This window comes from Cynara cardunculus, assembly GCF_001531365.2.
Source record: "Cynara cardunculus var. scolymus isolate 2C chromosome LG 16, CcrdV1, whole genome shotgun sequence".
NCBI lineage: Eukaryota > Viridiplantae > Streptophyta > Magnoliopsida > Asterales > Asteraceae > Cynara > Cynara cardunculus.
The window spans coordinates 1988523-2005405 of NC_037543.1; the positions used below are offsets into that span (position 1 = coordinate 1988523).

Sequence of the window (16883 nt, forward strand, 5' to 3'; positions counted from 1 at the left end):
ATAAATATGCAATACATTCATAAAATTTAAACTTTATAAGTTCGTTATTGGCTCGAACTCGAGATCAATTAAATCATTTATTGCTCGAGCTCGATAACGTTTATGTTCTCATTGCATAATTTATGAAGATATAAATATGTTTGACTAAAAAAATGTATTCTCGAATGACTCGGTTTGACTCGAAAAACTTATTCGGGCTTTCAAACGAGCTAACTCGAATATCGGTGTTATATAACTTGAATGATTTTTAGGAATAGAAAGAAAGATTGAACCATAATCTGCAGTTGCACAGCTACCAGGTACAAAATGGACCATGTTATACATCCCTCCTCCCAGGTGAGATCGTTACTTTTCAGGCAACAAAACTCCGGCAGTGGTGTCGCCATTACTACTATCCAATACCGAACCATTTGCACCGCCTTGAGAACCGCGAGCATTTATGTTATTTGCCATTAGAACTTGCAGATGGGGCGGTAAGGCAGGTCTGGGGGCGTTCAAAACCGGCGGTCTAGCAGCTTGGACCGGTTGTGTTGGATGAATTATGAGACGATTAAGTGCGTCTGAATAATCCCGACCCGATAAACTTCCACGCATACGTCGAGCTGGTCGCTGGTTTTCATCGGCGGAACCCTCCAACACCCTTGGAGCTTCACCTGGACCAGGTTTCCGTAAAACACGAAATTTCAAACTAAGTTATGGTAGAGGATAGAGGGAAAGAGAACCAATCAGCACCTAGTTACACTATTAGATCATCAATTGGTCAAATTTGCTTGAAGACTTAAGAATATATTGAACCTCAGGAGAGAAGGGAGGTTCTAACATATTGAGAAGAACATGTTCAAGTCTAGCCAATGTGGGATTCTAACACGCCTCCTCCAACGGAAGGCAAGGGGGCACAAATTGTCCCAGGGTTTCAAGAGGGGCCTAGACGGGTACAAGTTTTCCTAGAGTGTTGAGTCCTTAAAGTGGTAGACATTAGCGCTGATATTGTGTGAGAATATGTGGAACCGCATAATCCAAAAGAGCCCTCGAGGAAAGAGAGGGAGGTTCCAACATATATTAAGAAGAATAGGTCCAAGTCTTGCTGATGTAGATTCTAACACACGCTCTCCAATAAAGGCTAGACGGGGATAAATTGTCTGAGGGGGCTAGATAAGTACAAGTTTTCCTAAAGTGTCAGAGTCCCTAAAGGGGTAGATATTGGCACTGAAACCATGTGAAAATATGTGGAACCCTAGAAGATTACTCTCCAAAAGAGATCTTCAGAACTCGGGTTAAAAAAGAAGTTCCAAGTCTAGCCAATGTGGGACTCTGACAGACACTGCATACACACAACATCTCTCTTAAAAGCACGAATCAAGCGACAGTTGATCATTATTTTGCAAAGAGACCATTAATTGGACGTTGGGGCATCATTGAGACTAAGCAAGCGCTACAAGAAGGTTAAGTAGGCAACCAACAAGCCGTTAAGATGTGTACAGGAGTGGGTGAGGTCAACCCAATGTCACAGATACAAGGTCCGCGTACATGTCGTGTTCCAACATCCTTGGGGAAAGTTAGATTTGAGTGTCGTGGATGGTCTACTGGGTTCCTAACTACTCCTCTTACTACAGGGCACTTAGATCCGGCTCTACCCAAATTTTTTTGGTACACCCCAACATTCCGCATTTGTTGATATCTGAAACTTTCTAAATTTTTAAGGGGGTGTTTGGTTCAGGTAGAGGAATAAAAAAGAAAATGACATGGAATTAAAGGAAATTAATTTTCATTCCCTCCGGTTTAACCTAAAATGAAAATTTGGGCTTCCGGGGGGGAATGGACCCATTATATTATACTAGAAGGATACTCGCACAATGTAACGAGATACATTTCGATTTTAATATTTTATTTTATTCTTTGTCCATGTCGATATAATATGGGTTTACGGGGTTTTAAGGAAACAATAATGTTTTTATTTTTGAATAAGTTATAAATTTGAAGATATCATGTAACTTTGAACAAAAATATATCGATATTAGTATCAAAACTATTTAAAAATTCTCGTTTTTAGCATAATTTTTTTATTCAATTTTTTGTTATAATTTAATTTATGTTCAATAATAAAGTAATTTCTTTTTGATTTAATAATATAATTCTTTATAAATACAATAATTAAGTATTCTGTTACAAGTCAGTGATTATCCTAATTATATTTTAGAGTTTTTATATTTAAAATGAGATGTTTATCTTGTATTTGATTATGTTTATCTATAATTAGTTACACGGATTTAAAAATGGAGCTTTAATAAGTTGTATTTATATATAATTTACTTGTAATCTTGAATTTTAAGTAATATGCATTAATTAACAGTACTTCATGCATAAAAAATGGTTTTTAAGAGTTTTCATCAAATGCTTTATAATATAGTATAGATAAAACCAAACAGTTTTTTTATTTTCATTTCCATTAATTATTGCTTAATACCTCTTACCAAACACCCCCTTAAAATTTGTTGATCATGTCATTACTTGAATTTTGGATTATTTTTGCTTTGATTTCCATGTTATTATTAGTCTATCAAGTGCTTGTTTGCACTTAACCGAAAAACAAACGAACCCCGTATAATCCTCCCGGAGATGGGGATATGGTATGTACATAGACTTCTCCTCTACCCCAAAGAGTAAACCAGTTGTTTTGCAGTTTGCACTCATCCTATTGTATTCAATATATTGGTGCCTGCAGTTGTGTCAGAGTGAACAGCTTCAGGATCTTAGTGGTCGAAGTAAGGTCTGCATACATCCTACCCCTCCAAGACCCTACTTTCGAGTGGGATATACTGGGTTTATTTGGTTTGGTTTGATTAGCTCTGTTAGAGTGATTAAAAGCATGCTAAATGCATACCTCCTTGCACTTCCGATGATGCCACAGGCACAGATGATACAGAAGTTTGGACTGGAGCTTGAACGGATGGTGTCATGCTCCTGATCTGGATCGCTTGTTGAGCAGCGTCCATGGCATAGTGGGGGAACTGTTGGTTGCTTGTGGGACCTACACCTCCGTGGCAAACTTGAGGAGGCAACTGAGCAAGTGACCATATTGGATTTGGTATCCTCTGGTTTGATGGTTGGTTATGGTGAGAGTTGAATCGATCTGCCGGAAGAGCTGAAGGATACCAGTGACCACTTAATGGTGGACCTGAACAAGGACCAAACTGCTGAACTGGTTGACTTGAAACGTGTGAAAGATCGTGATGAACCCAGTTCTACAAGGAAAATTAGTTTAAAAGGAAAGAAAAAGGTTAAAATGAGGATTGCAGACTGAAAATATTTGAGCTTTAATAACAATAACTTTTGCTGTGGTTAACGAGAATAGTAAGAAAATAACAAGCGAAACAATAATCAGTTAGAATCATGCAAGTCCAAGAAGATTACAGTATGAAGAAGGAATAACCAGACTAAACATAACCCATATGTCCCACCAGGAGGTGGGGTCTGGGAGGGGTGGGATGAACGTAGACCTGACCTCTACCCTACAGAGTAGGACAGTTGTTTTTCCGTGAAGACCCATGGCTAGTGCAAACTGTGCGAAAAGAAAGGAAAAAAGCATGCTAAAAAAATGCGGGGAAAGAACATAAAAAGAGCTTGAAAATAAGAAATGCGGTGCTAAAAATTGGAAACAAGATAGAAGTAAAGAAAAACAACAACAACAAAACATAAAAACAGAAGCACGTAAAAGAAAACATAGCCAATGCAGAAATAACTACAAACCCCTAGTCTAACCTAGGACTCCGGAGACCTAACTACCAGGTCATTACGGGGCTGTTTGGTTAAGGTTTTTGTTTGGGAGAGATTTTTCTTAGATGGAAGGAGCATGTTTTTTAATTGGGAAAGACAGGTTTGGTAAAAAAAAACTTTGCTTTCTGCATAAAGCTCCCCCTACTGAATAAGCCACTTTCTATATCATTGAGCCACTACTAAAGAGTCATGTATAGTTCGCTGAATAAGTTGTGGGTCTCATTAAGCTGCTAACCCTAGCCCCACCCTCTATCTCTCGAGAACCCTTCCTCCCTTCTAGCCTAACACAGATCCCCACCCCTAGTCTGCTACCCTTATCTTGCGTTTCCAAGGACTCCTATCAGAGGTTAAGAATCTGAAAATTGTTGGTGTTAACTACAAAGATAATATATCGATCGCACCTGTGACCCCATGTCAGGTGATGGTAGAGCTGAGATCATGCGCGAAACTTGACGTGAATTCATACGAAATCTAGAAGATTGTCGCGTTCTATCGTCACTAACCATTCCTGCAGAAGTCTGAACCGGAAGTGCCTGAACAGCAATTGGATTTCTTGTTACGAGCCTGGCAGGTGTCGGGTACGTCCCATTTTCATTGCTGGTATTGTTCATGTTCACATAACTGCCATTTTGATAATTGATAAGTTGTGCTTGCAACTGAGCAGGGGAAGGTTTGCTGTCATCATTGTGACGAGAATTACTGGCATCCATATCGGTATCACCTTCTGTAAGGTCCAAAATATCGGCACCCGTTGAGATGGTAGATTCTTGGTGTAACGGTGCCTTATCTTGTGGTTTATCCGAATGATCATCACCCTCGGAAACAACTTCCCACGAGCCATCAGCAGAGATTGACACATGAGAAACATTAGGAAGTACTTCTTTCAGGACCTAAGGACGAATCAGTTGCTTTGAATAAGTCAGTGGCTTAAGAGTATGAGCAATTCAGCATATCCAACCGTTTGCACCATTTCTTGCAACAACATTTCGTAAAATTTGGTGCAAACAGTAATTCCTCTCCAACCCATAACATCCTTTTTAACACTAAATAGAATATTCCAAGTATATTCCTTCATCTTAATTTATATAGATTTTTTATCATGCCCTTATATTGTATTGGTTGTTTACAAATTCGACCCAAAACATTTTGTTAAAATAACTTTGTAAATTATAAAAAATAATCTTTTCATACATGATTAATTTAGAATTAATAATCAAATATTATAACCAAAATATCATTTAATTACAATAAAATAAACTAAATTAGAAAGAAAAAAAATGCGAGGGACCATTTTGTAATTAAAATACTTCAACACCAAATCTGGTTTTACAGTTACACTATTCACCAACACCAATAATGGTGTAATATTTGGTGTTGTGTTGAAGCAAAATGGTGTTAAAAATAGTGCAAAATGGGATTTGGTGTCGGGTTGGAGATGGTATTAAACGAATGGATAAACATGAATTCAAGGTTTCTAGGTTACTTGCCTTAACCATGTTCTGGTCAACTCGGATGTCAACGAAGCAGACAGATTGACTACAATGGGGACAACGCCACAATGGTCTTCGTGAGTTCATGCCCAAATAGTTATCAAAATCAAAGCACTGCAAATAGGGGAGGGAAAGGAGTACAAACATATAATAGATCGACATGAGATAAAGCAAAACCAAACTTTTAAAACAGAGAAAGGTGAACTCATAAAGAATATTACAGACTCAAGGTTATGACACTGGACTGGACATGACAAAACAAAACAGGGATCACTGCAAGTGAACCAACAACAAAAACGGAAATTCTAGGGAACTAGCAAACAAGCAAATGGAAATCCAAGCAACATAATATACAACCCAAAAGCTAAATCCAAGGCAATATAACCATATAACATTCAAATGTAGTAAAGCAAGTAACAAGATAGAAGATTTGTGTGGTTCCACTACCGTCAATTAGGGTACGTCCACTGGGAGAGAGAAAACACTTGTAGTGGCGGACCTAGGATTTTTGCCGAGCGGATGCACCTTTAAAGTGATAGAAGGCCCGCAAAGTCGCCCGATGTGTTTTTAGCCAAACTCCACCATTTCGAGGGATTTTTTTTGGTGTTTTTGGTTGATGTTCCTTGTATTTTCTAATATCCAGGAGGACCGCTCAAAATTAAGGGGATGCACCTTTCATACCCCCCGAAAAAATTTATTTTCGAAATTCAGTTGAGCGGATGCACGAGACCCCGCTAGAGCATGAATAGGTCCGCCCCCGATCACTTCTATTGATATACCAAAGGGGAGTAAAAAACAACTTACAAGAGACGATGATCACCCAAAACTAGTAGAAAGCCAAATGGAGTAAGCTGTCATCTCCTTCTTATGGAAGAAGACAAGAAGTTTTTCCTCTAGAAACTTGATCAAAAACTGAAACAAAATGGCTTTTATATGGCAACTTTGGGCTAGAGGGCAAAGCACCAAAAACTGCCAAGAAGTTCACCCAAAAGGGGGCCCCGACAGGTCTATGTGACCCTGGTATGCGGTGGTGGCATGTGGCAGGGTACCAGGGTCGCATATCATAAGGGCAAGGGTCGTGGAATGATGTACCACAAGTTTTAGGCATTTGGTGGCCTATGCAACCCTTTCATGTGAGGCTGGCATGGCAGGGTCGCATATACACAAAAGTGGGGAGGGGATTTCAAGCCTGTCTTGAGCAGTTATGAAAAATTCAGTGAGATCGGACAAGATTGGTATATTACTAAACTACCCACGTCAAATTAAAACCCTAAAACCTTGCACCAATTCTTTCACCCGCCTACCTCACTCTCGCCCGTCAGTCCAGTCCAATCCGGTCTGTGTGCCTAACACACCCTAAATTAACCAACATATCCGAAGAGTACAACAGGATGGAGACTAACCTGAAGATGTTTGCACAATTGTCCTTTGACCGGTGTCTTGATACGTTTGAAGCTGTATAAAAGCAAGAACCCAAATCCAAAGACATTAACTAGTCGAGATAATTATTTTGGTAATTCTATTATAATTAAATGCTATTGAACTGGATTAGCAATTAATGTAAGAGGACAGGAAATTGGCAAAGTGAAACAAATGAGTACCAGAACACCAAGTATGGCCTCATATATCAACTTTGTGGTTGGTTATAGTAATTACATGAACCATCTTAGTAACTTTAAGAAATAATATCTTCAGAAACAAGTATGGGGCATGGGGCATACCTTATGGGGCAATTTAGTGATATTCTAGATGGCCCTTCGATTATATCATTATCTATCATGAGAAACAAACAAAAAACATATAGATAAGAACATCAAACAAGCATATGTTCCAACTGATTCCACCTATTGTGAGAAAATGTGGAACCCCCAGATCACTCTCCTAAAGAGCCCTTGAGGAGAAAGGGGAGGTCCCACCATATGTACAAAAGAAATGGTCCAAACCTAGCCGATGTAGGACTCCAACACGCCCTCTCCAACTGAGGCAAGATGAATATAGATTGTCCCATAGTGTAGACAGGGGGCTTGCCAGACTGTCAAGTCCCTAGAGTGGCGGACCTTGGCTTTGATACCATGTGAGAATATGTGGAACCTCAGATCACTCTCCAAAAGAGCCCTTGAAGAGAAAGGGGAGGTTCCAACATATATATAGGAGAAACGATCCAAGTCTAGCCGACGTGAGACCCGAACACGCCCCCTCCAAGAGTCCAAGTCCAACGGAGGCTAGATGGACACAAATTGTCCGATAGTGTTGAGAGGGGGCTAGCTAGACTGTCGGGTCCCTAGAGTGGCAAACCTTGGCTCTGATACCATGTGAGAATATGTGGAACCCCATATCACTCTCCAAAAGAGCCCTTGAGGAGAAAGGGGAGGTTCCAACATATACACAAGAGAAATGGTCCAAGTCTAGCCGATGTGGAACTCCAACACCCATGCTATTTCCTCATACATTACATGGGTATACCTGAGGAATCAGGAGCAGCAGCTGGTGGTGGTGGCACATAATCTGGAAGGGAAGGACAGCTTGGAATCGGAACCTTACTCATGAAGGCAACAACTATAATATATTTCCCTAACAAAGATTACAAACAATTTAAATAAAGGAGCGAAAGCATATAAACTATGTTGGAAATGGAGGGCAATGGGTGAATTAAATACCATAGAACTGGCCCACCGCTTGAAGAAGATTGGTTCCATACTTAAGCATATGTGTTACAAGTGTTGGATTTTGTGGTCCGGTATCCTGATAGGAAAATAAAAGAAATAAGAATATGTTACAACAAAATGGGGCACAACCCCCTGCAACCACACACACACGCACACACATATATATATAGAGAGAGAGAGAGAAAGAGGCTCAGGGGAAAACCCCCAAAAAAATGAAAAACTGAGGAACACCCTCGTAACCATTCATCTAGACGGTATGCACATGTACATACAAGTAATTGAAGTTGTTTCTTGGTTTCTTTGCATGAGTGCATGTCATGCACATGTGCATACAGAATAAACTACTTATAAATTACTTGAATACACATGTGCATACCGTACATATGAAGGGTTACCAGAGTGTTCCTTAGTTTTTCACTGTTTTGTGGTTTTCCCCTGAACCTGAATCTGAACCTGAACCTGAATCTGAACCTGAACCTATATAAATAGAGTAAACTTATGGACCATTCTATCAAACCTTGTGAGCACAAGTCCTCCTATCCACAGCTCTTCCATTCAACAAGAAGCTAGAAATTGAACATAAACAATTACGGTCAGACTACTTTAAATGCACAAGTGTTTTGTGAAAAGAAAGTAGAAGGAATTAAAAGAAGGGTAAGGTTCAACGAAGTTTGGTTTAGTTCCTATTCTTTGTAAACGAATAAATCTTTTTTTCAATCGAAATAACAAAGTTTCACAACCTATCTTGTACCCATTTTGACAAGAAACCTACTGATTTGTAACATTAAATGACGTGGACACCCGTTTAAGAAACGCTTACCATAAGGTGATGGCGAAGTAGACAATAAATTTTAAAACGGAATATTAGTGTTGCAAGATCAGGGGAAAGTTAGGAAATTTTCAAACTTTGTTCATTGAATAGGAAACTTTGAAAACTTTGTAACATTGATTGAGAAAGAAAAAAAATTGGTACACTAAATAGGAACCAAGGCAAAATTGGTTAAATTTTGATGCATTTCGCCCTTAAAAGAAACACATACTTGACTTGCTGGGGACTTATGATGCATGACGATGTCTCCATATTATCTGTTTGAGCAACAAACAAACACTACAGTGAAGTTAAAAAGAGAAAAAGAACTAAGAAAGCGAAAAATTTGCATACATGACTCTGAATAAAAACATAAGGTCATGGTCATGGACCACGGTGATTAACTTCACTGATAAAACCACCGCTTTGTGACCCAAAGTTTTGATTAAAACAATTAATAATCAGAATACATGATAAAAAGCTAACACCTGTCATACAGTGGCGGACCCAGGATTTTTACCGAGCGCGGGCATCTTTAAGGTGAATAAAAAGCCCCCAAAGTTGCTTGATGTGTTTTTATCTAAATTCCACCATTTCGAAGAACTTTTTAAGTTTTTTGGTTGATTTCAAGAGTTTTTAAAGTTCTTTTTGGTTGATTTTTGGTTGACATCGAGAGACTTTTTCGGATTTTTGGTTGATGTTCGTTGCATTTTCTAATATTTTGGAGCCCCCCTCAACTTTAGCAGGTGCACCTTTCGTACCCCAAAAAAAATTCCTTATAAAATAAGATCGAGCGGGTGCACGAGAACCCGCACTGGACCTAATAGGTCGACCTTGCTGTCATGCATCAAGTTAATATATACAGGCATAAGCAATTCACGTTGGAAGAGATGGATTGCTGAATAGGAGCAACAAGACTAGAAATGCTTACTATTTTATCATCAGAAGATATTGTTTTCTTTGTAATATAGAAATCGTTCACAAATGTTCCATACCCTTGCTACAATATAGACAAAATGATAATTAGTGCATAAATCTTTACGATAATATTAGTTGAGGAAAATGAAACACTATTACCTTAGCCTCAACAGAAACAAGTATTTTACCCATCCTCATTCTTGGATAGAACCTGAAGGAATGGTCCTTTTGATGAGAATTTACAATTTTATATCAATCAAAACATAACATCTCCTCAATTTAAAGAGATTTATCTACATAGATTTGTCTTTCATTTCAGTTATAATTCATATCAGTTTTGAAGATGGCCCCTGTAACTATTAGACATACCAAAGGGCCTTTGGCCTAGCAGTATGTGAGTCTTTGGCCTCCTAGGAGGTCACGGGTTCAAACTACTAGACATGCCATCGGGTTGCTAGCAAGCTACCTACAAAGATTTATCCTTCATATGTGAAGAACTACCATTCATAGTTGCTAGAAAGATTACATATACATACATACATATATATACATACATGGGAGGAATAAAATGCAAACCAAGCTATTTGTACAAGCCGTGAAAACCGTCAATTTCATTGTTTGTTTTAGTGATTTTTTCATGAAATTGTTTCAAATAATTCAATTCTTGATGAAAATGTTTCATATATTTTTGTTTCTATGTAAAAATTACATTGTTTCATAAAATTCTCATTTTGATGAAATTTGTTTACTAAAATTAATAGAATGAAGATGATAATGTCCATAACTAATTGAAACAATTTCATCAGATTAGACAATTTCATGAAAAAATTTCACTAAAATAAACAATGAAATCGACGGTTTTCACGGTTTGTTCAAATGGCTTGATTTGCAAAATATCCCTCCCCTATACATAGAGAGAGGGGGAGAGGTCCAGGGGAAAACCCCCGAAAATATGAAAAATTGAGGAACACCTTGGTAAACCATTCATATATAAGATATGCATATGTACATACAAGTATTTGAAGTTGTTTCTTGGTTTTATGTTTATTGGTTTTTATGCACGCGTGCATGTTATGCATGATGTGCATACCGGTCAAATTGCTTAAAAATTACTTGCATGCACATATGCACATCGTCCAGATGAATGGTTACCGCGGTGTTCCTCAAGTTTTCATTCTTTCTTTGTGGTTTTCCCATGAACCTGACCCTATATGTGTGTGTAAATACACACACACCAAAAGAAAATTGTAATGAACATGACTCTTCGATAGGTGCAATCAAAACAACTAGCGAAACTTTTCCGGTAGTACGAATYGCTACGCTTCGCTTCTTTCTATATGATAATATGCACCTTGGTTGCTGCGCTCCCTGCGGGTAATAGCAAGAGAGTGAAGAAGGAATGATCCTCCAAACTAAAAGACACTTGTTCTATGTCCATGAGGATCGTCTTTTCAAAAATTTCAATTTCATGAAATATTAACTTCCCATTTATGGAAGTTAAAACTAAATAGAAACTTGTGGAAGTATATCTCATGTTATAACTGATTCGCTCCCATAAATTCAGGCCCTACAATAGTGGTGTAGCATAATGACCCCATTTTTGTCCAACTACGGCCTTAAAACATATGATCGCATTAAAGTTTAAAATGAAAGAATTTCCAATATGTATGATCTCACATCAGTTGGGGAGGAGAATTGAGGTTGCCTTATAAGGCACTAGATACCTCTCTATCAAACACGTTTTAAAACCATGAGTCCAGGTGTGGACAAAGCGGACAATATCGGATACGGTTGGTTTGGGATGTTACAAATGGTATGAGAGCCAAGAACCAGACTGGTGCCAACAAGGACGCCGGACTCCCATGGGGGTGAATTGTAAGATCCCACATTGGTTGGGGAGGTGAACTAAGGTTGCCTTATAAGGAAGGATACCTCTTCTATCAGATGCTTTTAAAACCGTGAGTCTAAGTGTGGACAAAGTAGACAATATATGATAAGGTTGGCCTGGGATGTTACATTGTTACACAATATGATCATAATAAACAACTAGATAGGGATGAAATCAATGCAAAAAACCACCAAGCAAGACATCACAAGTACCTTGACATAACTGTTGAGATGTTGCGATGCAATGTGCCCTCTTCAGAGTTCATATCTTCAACACTGCAGAAACTACTTGCTATCTACAATCACAATAGAGTAGGCTTGATAAGAGAATGTGCTACAAAAAATGGAAGAAAAGTAAACATCAACGGTTATAACAACCATTTACGGACCTCACTCAAAAGAATATGAAGTTCTTCACTATCCTTCGCATCAAACCATCCATTTCTACATGCACTCTATATAAAACAAGGTGACAAGATTTAAATATCGAGGAAGTAAGACATGTACAACAAAGAAAAATTAGTATGGCATAAACAGAACCTGCAGAAATCTTTTCAATGCTTGTTCATGGTTCATCTCTAAGGGTGCGTTTGGTACACTGGATAGGACAAAATAGAACAGGATCACTATTCCATGTTTGGCAAGACTTGCGTGGAATAGACTGAAAGGAACAAAGTGGAACAGGCGTATTCCACCATCAGCCCATGGAACAAGGTAGAACAAACCTATATTTTACTAATATAACCTTAAAATAAAACCTAATTCTATTCTAAAACATCAAATACGCCTCCCTCTTTACATTTTATTCATTCTTTAAATTTTATTGTATTTTATGTTTTTAAAACTTTCACTTCACTATTCTCAAAATATTACTTTCATACAGTTTCTATATTTTGGTTAATTTGTGTAATTTATCAAATATTAATAATAATAAAATAATATAGAAAATGTATAAAATAACAATTGGAAACTACATAAACTTTCTATTTTGGTGTCATTTTAATCGTCTTGAAGAAAAGTTTCTAATAATATATTTTGTTATAATAATATTTATTTTATTATAATTTAATAAATTATATAAATTAATCAAAAGATATAAACAACTTGTTATAGGAAAATTGGTCATTTTATCTGTTCTATCCTGTCCTCTATGACTCTGTCTCACCAAATGTTGAACAGTTGTTTTGTTTTGTCCTGATGCCAAACGCACCCTAAGGGGGTGTTTGACTGTTTGGATTGTGCATTTTCAAAGTAATTATCGCGACATGAAGAATCAAACACGCTTTAGGATCCGTCTAGTTGTTTAAAAATATTAGAGGTCCTGTACTCCATATGGAGCCAAGATAACTTCTATCAAACATGCTTAAGGATCCACCTACTTCAGGCTGTTTTTCTGTTTTAAGTCGCCAACCGTACACACACACTTATGTTTGTAGGTGAAAGATTCTATAACCATATCAAGCTTCAACAGTCTGTACATCTATCACTAATCTCACCCTTGCCATGCAAAGACGCTTGAACTACCCTGCCCAGTCTTATGCAACTTCTCTGGCCCACCTTGCCAGGCCACCACTTCATGGTACCATTGTAAGGGAGAGAAAAAAATTATGTTTATGAAGGGTGCCACCGTAATGTTTTGTTGGATGCCACCATATGGTTTTTAAAATTGAAGCTTTGACGTAAGTCTTTAATGGCAGAGTTGGTAAAAGTGGCTCACTTTGTATGAAAACCTCAGGTTCCAGTCCCACCTTTGTCAATTTTTTTAGTTTTCAGCTCAAATTTTGGTGTTCTTTTTTGTTTTATAAAAAATTTACAGCATGGACTCGAACATGGGGTCCTTTCTGTGCAAGGACAAGGAACCAACCAACCAATCTATACTAATATTCTGGAATATTTCAGCAGATCTGATTTTATAGTCAAATTGTGCCACCACCTAGAAAATTTTCTGGGTCCGCCTCTGACGAGGGAAACATCTTTTCTCGAAAGAATACTATCCAGTGATCTACAGGATGAATCTAATAACACTGTCATATACCACTTTGTTGCAAAGAGAGTCGGGATTGGACTTTCAGATTAAAGTAGTAACTAGACCAAGTAACACCCATATTTAGTGAACAAAATCAATGACAACTTGGTCCTTGATGCAAACTGCAAAGTAAATCATATCACCAATAACTTACGAAAAGAAATCAGAAATTGCAAGATGGCTAAGTCATAAAAACAACAAACAATGATGAATAAATTATTTAAATTACATGAACGACTTCCATCAACTTGTGCACACCCTCCGCGGAAGAGAGAGAAAGAAATCAAGATATAAGAGTACCTTTATAGAGATCAGCAGCACCATGATAGCTGCATGGAGTAGGGTATCATCTCTCCTTTGACATAACTAAGCACATAATTTAAAAGATAAGTGGATTAAAGAATTGTGTTGTTGAGAATTTTTATTTGCAAGTAATGTTTGAGGTATCTTCAATCACTATGGAAATTCCATTGTCTCTACGATTAATGTCTTCCCTAGAAAAGAAAGGTTGTCGGTATTTCATGTCTCATGGGCATAAGATGATAAGAATACTAGAAAAACCTTAGCTATGAGTCGTACATAACAAGCCATTAATATAGTGTAAACAAGCATCAAGAACAGTAAACAGTAAAAGCAGTAAGAATGCATATGTATGCGTGTATTGAGCCAACACGACTTTATGCATATGTATGTACGTAAGTATGATTTCCTTTTATTGTTTTATGTCACCATGGACTCGTATTCAGCAAAAAAGGGGTACTTTGTCAGTCTTCAAAAAGGGATTAATCATCATAAGAAGTGATATGCTTGTACAATCAAGATTTAGAATACCCATATTGCATCCATAAACATGGCCAATTCATACCTCTCTAAGCAAAGACAAGTGATCAGAAAACAAGAGAAGTGAATTTCATAGCGCTCATAAACTCCATTACAAGAAGAACAATGTATCAAAGTATCACTTCAATTAGATAGAATCACTCATAGTACTTCATCGAAATGAGCATACAACTAACATTTACCAAACAATTGGAGCTAGTCCCACCAATTATTAAGGCATACGAATACACTACAACAAAATTTATTTCATAGGATACCTAAAATGTAGAAGCATCCTAGAAAATAACTTTATAGAACTTAACTTTATAGCACCAAACCAAAAAGCGTCCTATCTGAAAGTGTTACAAAAGGTTTATAAGACGCTTTTAGGCGTTTTAATAGGTTTATTAGGACGCCTTTAAAGCGTCGTATTAACTATTTTATACGACGCTATTTGAAAAGGGTCTTATAAAATTGAGTTTATATGACATTTTTCAAAATTGTCCTATAAAATAGCTAATAGGACATTTTATTTTTAAAGCGCCTAAAAGCGTCCAATAAACCTAGTAAAGCTTTTAGATAGGACGCTTTATAGTTTGGTCCTATAAGCTTAAGTCTATTAAGTATTCTATTAGAATGCTTAGACAATTTAGGCGTCCTATAAAGCCAATTTTATTGTATTAATAGACAAGCTAGGTCAGCTATTATCAATACCATACATGCAATTAAAGACCAACGTTCAAGGCATAATTGTATTAAGAGATTGAATTTCTTAAACCCACATGTTACCGTTAATGTCAAAATAAAATAAAGAACTCACCTGCTTCAACAAATAAGGCAAGTCTGGAGCTCTCACAGGAATTTCATTGTGAGCAACAGCATAGTCGATACCTCTGCAATTGTCAATGTATATCTAGCTAGTCAGTGTAAGATTTTGATTGAAAAGGAGCTATCATACGCTAAATATATATATATATATATATATATGAGTATAATAAAATGATGTGGTGGATGATATGAAGCACAAAACGATCAGAAACAACTATTAAGGTTGTAAATTATATGGCATACATGTTAACAACAAATAGAGTTGACGGAAAAAGCATATTTGGAAGAACCTACAGGAACAAACTGATTTCCCTGTGATTGTGCATCACTAGTTGAAGTAACAAGAAGAAAGGAAATAGGCATTGGTGATGGAAGAGTACAAGTAGCTTTGAAAAAGACAACCAGAAATATTTCAACTTCACAAAGTCATAAAGGAAAATCATGCAAAAAGACTCTTATGTCTGTTAGCAACTTGATGAGCTTAATGGACTCGCATCTTATTCGGTCAGCTATACATGACTATTGGGTAGTGGCTTAATGATATAAAAAGTTGCTTATTCAGTAAGCTTCTAGGGGAGCTTTATGCAGAAAGCCAAGTTTTTCAAAACCTGCCTTTCACAATTGAAGAACAAGCTCTTTCCATCTATGAGAAAACTCACTCAAACAAAAACCTTTACAATCTATAGATATAGATTAATCCACACAGACAACTTTATCCATGCAGGACTTAATATAAACCCAACCAAACAGCCCGATATTCAAGTTGCTGACAACATGCCCTAAGTGAAAGATTTCACCATATTCAAGTTTGTCTCTTGAAATACCACCTAGCTGGAATATATCAGTTGTATTTGTGTATGTGTGTGTGTAATCGAGGCTCAATTTATCCATCTGCAACCAAATATTGGGGCTTAATAACAAAACAACAATCAGTTTCCACCATAAATGTGGATACAAAACGCATAATGCATGAGAAAAACTATACGCAGTATATTTCACCAAAAATTACAGATATAGGATTTGAAACAAAAAGAAAAACCTGGCAAGGGAGAGGCATAGATTAAAAAACTCATTCTTATCGCTCTTTGATCCATCGCCAACGTGAACAAGTAATCGATCAACGACAGCCGAAATGCGGAAAGAGTTGACGTAAGACGAAGACGGTGTCTGGCCGGTTGACATAGCCACCGTCCTAGTCACCGGCGCCGGATTTATCACCGTTCCGGCCATAATCGGAGGCGATAAGCTATCAGTTTCACGCACTTGTTCCTCGACTGAAATTTTGAAGTGCCGATAGACGAAGACGAGATAAAAGGGTAAAACCAAAAGTAGGTTTTTGAAGGTAACGGTATGTATATCAGGCATGTATATCAGTATCACATAGAAAAAAAAGAGAGTAAGTTACGATTTTAGTCCCCGTAGTTTGTTAAAAGTTACGATTTTTGTCCTTGTAATTTTAAAAACTGCTATTTTCGATTCTATAGTTGTGATTTATTGTTATTTTCGTTCTTATAACTTACAATTTACAATTATTTACTGTTTTCGACCTTTGTACTCGGTGACGGACACATAAATTTTTTCAAACGATGACATCATTTGACTATAAGAAAAAAAATATAGGAAAACAATTTCAAACGGTGACACAATTTGACTAAGAAAATGACATT

The 16883-nt window shown here is 37.2% G+C and overlaps 1 protein-coding gene across 1 annotated transcript; it reads right to left on the reverse strand.

Annotated features, from left to right (window-relative positions):
* Positions 1-345: 345 nt before the first annotated feature.
* LOC112529569 (E4 SUMO-protein ligase PIAL2-like) lies at positions 346-16446 on the reverse strand. The gene is made up of 17 exons (XM_025140891.1): positions 16256-16446; positions 15209-15281; positions 13870-13935; positions 11933-11998; positions 11757-11839; positions 9816-9867; positions 9670-9738; positions 8971-9038; positions 8448-8496; positions 7922-8006; positions 7728-7835; positions 6986-7037; positions 6668-6719; positions 5262-5378; positions 4176-4664; positions 2882-3242; positions 346-653 (listed from the first exon to the last, which is right to left on the reverse strand). The coding sequence occupies exons 1-17, from the start codon at positions 16444-16446 to the stop codon at positions 346-348; spliced, it is 2289 nt and encodes a 762-aa protein (XP_024996659.1).
* Between the last annotated feature and the right edge of the window lie 437 nt (positions 16447-16883).